At 35.5% G+C, this 5,063-nt stretch overlaps 1 protein-coding gene across 1 annotated transcript in view; it reads left to right on the plus strand.

Annotated features, from left to right (window-relative positions):
• LOC107554363 (sodium channel protein type 3 subunit alpha-like) overlaps window positions 1-5,063 on the plus strand; it is a 72,316-nt gene that overhangs the window by 922 nt on the left and 66,331 nt on the right. The window contains exon 2 of the mRNA XM_016236852.1: window positions 2,594-2,722. Within this exon, the coding sequence (XP_016092338.1) occupies window positions 2,594-2,722 (129 nt within the window). The remainder of the gene's footprint in view (window positions 1-2,593; window positions 2,723-5,063) is intronic.

The following is a 5,063-nucleotide window of genomic DNA, read 5'->3' on the forward strand; positions in this document are numbered from 1 at the left end:
ATCCACCCATCCACCCACCATCCATCATCCATCATCCATCCATCCATCCATCCATCCATCCATTCATCATCCATCATCCATCCATCATCCATCCATCCATCATCCATCCATCTATCTATCCGCCTGTCTATCTATCTATCTATCCATCCATCATCCATCATCCATCATCCATCATCCATCATCCATCCATCCATCATCCATCCCTCATCATCCACATCTTCATCTCTCTATTATCCATCCATCACCTATCTATCCATCCATCCCCCATTCATCCATCCATTCTATCTATCTATCTATCTATCTATCTATCCATCCATCATCCATCATCCATCCATCCATCCATCCATCCATCCATCCATCTATCTATCCGCCTGTCTATCTATCTATCTATCTATCTATCTATCTATCTATCTATCTATCTATCTATCTATCTATCTATCTATCTATCTATCTATCTGGTTTGATGGATTGCCTGTATTAAGTCTGTCTCTGTCTCTGTGCTCTTCTTCAGCTCATGTATCTCTGTGTCTCTCTGCGTGTGTGTTTGCCGCGCTCATGTGCAGCTCTCGGTTTACTCATCGTCTGGTCGTCTGTCAGTTGATCTGCTTGTCTGTCTCTGGGTTTGTCTGTCCTTCATCTCCAGCTTCAGTAAGGGCCGCAGCACGCCAGCAGAAGTCAGCCCATGCGTACGTACATCCCACCGGATAGAGCGGATTTATCCCATGTTTTCCCACGCAGCTCACACAGTTTGCCGTATTGAGATGAATGTGACCTACAGTGTAAGTGACTGTAGGAGACGAGAAGCACGCAGTGTGCGCTCGTAGAGAAGCACGCAGACCTGCGCCGGCCTCTGGACGTTCTGCACCGTGAAACCAGCGTCTGATATCTTCATCTCAGGAGGTGTTGTAGCACGTAGCATGCAATGACAACACATGTTTCTGAAACGAGCGAGAAGTCGTACCTCTCAGCACTTATGAAGGCAAACCCTGAGATATAGACAACAAATCTATAGCGTTACAACACACACAACGACCCCAGAGAGTATTTCAACACACTTTAGTCACACTTACAAATTTGTGAATGTCTTTGCTATATATAAGTATTACATTAGCATTATTTATATATTAGTATAGTATTTATTCATATTTTGAATTAGCTTTTATTTTTAGTTTTCATTTTAATTTTAGTTAAAATTTTAGTAATTTTGTTATGTGCTTTTGTAAGTTCTATTCATTTTTCAAGTCTCTTTTTCACTGTAATTTCATTTTAAATCAGTTTTAGTTTAGTAAGTTTAAGTTTTGAATCTATTCATTCATACATTCATTCAAATATTTCGAAATAATTTCATTTAATTATAAATAATTACACATTTTAATTTAAATATAAATTATAAACTAACTATTTAATCTTAAAATAATTGTATATAAATATATTATTTTATTTTATTTAATCTAGTTAGTCAATTTCAATTAATGAAAATAGTTTTATTAGCTTTTAGTAGTTTAAATCATATATATATATATATATAAATTTTTTAAATAAATCATTTCAATTAATTACAAATAATTTCATCATTATTATTTATAAATTAATAACTTAATTTATAATTACACAATATAATAAATAATTAAATTATTATATAAAATTATTAATTTAATCCTAATTTATTTAAATAATTGTATATATTATTTTATCTTTTATTTCAGTAAAAGTAATTTCAGTTAATTGCAATTAAAACAAAAAATATTTTTAATAGTTTTAGTTAACAATAACAACACACACACACACATAAATGATAAAATGACTATATATATATGTGTGTGTGTGTGTGTGTGTGTGTGTGTGTGTGTGTGAATGTAAAAGCTATTTAAATATCACTTGTTTTGATATTTTCCTATTTAATGCAATGACATTCATATATTTTTAAGTGTGGGTAAAAAGTGTGCAAATACATTTTAGGGCCACTGTATGTATATTTTCCATCTCATGAACGGGCCCAGATGGGAATCTACAGACTATTTCTGCATCTTCTGCACTGATCCTGCTCTGGAATTCTGGGATTTATGCATTGAACTTAAAGTGAGAATGCTGCACTTTTACTGGTTGCTGAAGACATGATTCCATGCAAATCTGTAGAATTCCGTAGATTCCGTGTGGATTCCGTGTGGGCCTGTTTGTGAAAATGAAAGCGATGCCATTTAAAAAAAGGCACATTTAGAAATGCACATTGATTGCACGAGACTCAGATGTGATGAGAGGTACGATACAAACCAGAACGAGATCTGAGCTGAGTTCAACTAGGAAGAGAAAGATGAAAAGAGAAACACTCCAGAATGCTGCATCTCTCAGCCGGTCTCCATCCGCTCCGCTGGAGGGTCTCTCGCTCCGCTGGATTTAATGTCCATTCAGCAGTTCATCAAGGAGCGACTCGCTGTCATTCATGTCACAGGGGCTGCTGGACTGTGAATGTGCTTCACATTTCCTCTCAACTCCATGTTTGTGTCCCGTCTCCGTTCATGATCTCTGTATGTCCCCCGTGGGGTTTTCCGCGGTCTGAATCTCTGTCCATCCCTCCGTTTTCTCTTCCGCTCAGGTACACGTTCACTGGCATTTACACGTTTGAGTCGTTGATAAAGATCCTGGCGCGGGGCTTCTGCATCGGCCCCTTCACCTTCCTGAGGGACCCCTGGAACTGGCTGGACTTCAGCGTGATTGTTATGGCGTAAGTTATCATTCTGTGGATTTCGTCAAATCAGGGACTCCTTTGAATGCTCCATGTGCAATTAGAGCCCAAAAACAAAAAGGGAATTCACTAACAGGCTATGAGTGAAAACTGTGCAAATCCTACATGCGAGACCCTAAACACAATAAGAAACATTATTTAAAAACAAATTAATTCACTATTTTATCTAAAAAAATAAACATTATTACACTTTAAAATAATGTATATTTTTTCAATGTTGTAAACAAAACCAAGATTATTAAGAGTATGGTTTATAATAAAATACTATTTCAGTCTTTATACTTCAAAATTTCATCTTTAATTAAAGGGATAGTTCACCCAAAAATGAAAATGTGATGTTTATCTGCTTACCCGCAGGGCATCCGAGATGTAGGTGACATTGTTTCTTAGTAGAACACAAACGGAGATTTTGAACTCAAACCGTTGCAGTCTGTCAGTCATATAATGTAAGTGGATGGGAATCACGGCTTTGAGAGTAAAATAAAACATACACAAACAAAACCAAATTAAACCCTGCGGCTCGTGACGATACACTGAGGTCTTAAGACACGAAACGATCGGTCTGTGCAAGAAACTGAACAGTATTTATACCGCCACCTATCTCTCAAATGGACCATTGACACTCCTAATTGAGATTGTAGATAGAGTGTCAATGGTCCATTTGAGAGATAGGTGGCGGTAATGCACTTATAAGTCTGCGATCCGCCGTAAAGCAAGAAGAAGAAGACGCGTCACAAGAACACGCTCAGGACAGTTCAGACATTGCGGAGGTAAAAAATTATATAAATACTGTTCAGTTTCTTGCACAGACTGATCGTTTCGTGTCTTTACACATCAATGTATCGTCACGAGCCGCAGGGTTTAATTTGGTTTTGTCTGTGTATGTTTTTTTGACTCTCAAAGCCGTGATTCCCATCCACTTGCATTATAAGACTGACAGACTTCAACGGTTTGAGTTAAAAATCTCCGTTTTAAATTTCTGAATTTACTCTGAATGAGACTAAAATAAAAAAGAAAGTATTTTAAAACAAAAAGAGAAATTATTATGTGTGAAAATGGTTTACATCCTACAGTAAATCCTACAAAAACAAAAACTGTCTAAATTTACTGTGCATTAGACCGTAAAAACAAAAGAGAATTTATTTAAAAACAAAAAGAGAAATCATTTTAATTTAATAATATTATGTTTACTTAATTCACTATATTATCTAAAAATGAATATTACCACATCATTACACTGTAAATAAATAAATAAATAAAATAAATAAATAAAAAATGTAAAAATTAGTTTGATAAATTGGTTAATTAATTTGATTTGTGAAAAATTTGTGAAATTTACTAGTGATTTCTGAGCGAAAATCTAACATCAGATTGTTTATTGTGTGAATGTACTCTAGATGAGACCCTAAAATAAAAAAAAGATTTAAAAACCTGTAATTATTATTTTATTTGTTATTTAATATATTATAATGTAAATTACTATTTCAGTCTTTCTATTTCTAAATTTCACTTTTAATTCAGTTTGTTTCTTGCTGTTTTTTTGTAATTATTTGTGAAATTTATTAGAAATTACTAAATGCAAAAAAGAGAATTTATTTAATTCACTATGCTATCTAAAAGTAGGCACTACGACATTATTAGCTGTTTTAAAAAATCATTAAATTGTGATATTTTCAATTACCACATATAATATAACTTTCACAGTCATAGATGATTTTAGTGATTGGTTTGCTTTAGGACTCATGTGGAGATAATGAAACAATAAAGGCGCTGTTGTTATTTTCAATAGGCTGTAATAATCTAATCTCAGCTGCTTGACCCGCCGATGCTGGAGCTGGGAAAGGCAGCGGGTCTGTATTTGTGATTAATTGTTACGAGCGCTTACCCCGTCCTCGACCCCAATCCCAAAACACGTGTCGCCATAGCAACAGAGGTGAGCGTGATGCAGGCGCATCCCTGGAGTCACAGCATCGTATGAATGTGTCACCGAGTGCCGTTCACTTCCAATAATATCATTCTCACCTCGGTTATTGGCTCGATCACTTAAAAAGAAAGTTTAAAACCTGAAATATCCTGGGGAATAAACTTTTAAAGATGCCTGTGTATAGACAGAAATGGTAAAAGATTTTTCAAACGGTGCCATTACTTGTTTTTAGTCTTAAAGAAGGCTTTAGAATTTGTGTGTGTGTGTGTGTGTGTGTGCGCGTGTGTGAGTGTGTGTGTGTGTGTGTGTGTGTGTGTGTGTGTGTGTGTGTGTGTGTGTGTGTGTGTGTGTGTGTGTGTGTGCGTGTGTGTGTCTGTGTGTGTGTGGGTGGGTGCG

Source organism: Sinocyclocheilus grahami, unplaced genomic scaffold (assembly GCF_001515645.1).
Source record: "Sinocyclocheilus grahami isolate Dianchi unplaced genomic scaffold, SAMN03320097.WGS_v1.1 scaffold499.1, whole genome shotgun sequence".
In the NCBI taxonomy this organism is placed as follows: Eukaryota; Metazoa; Chordata; class Actinopteri; order Cypriniformes; family Cyprinidae; genus Sinocyclocheilus; species Sinocyclocheilus grahami.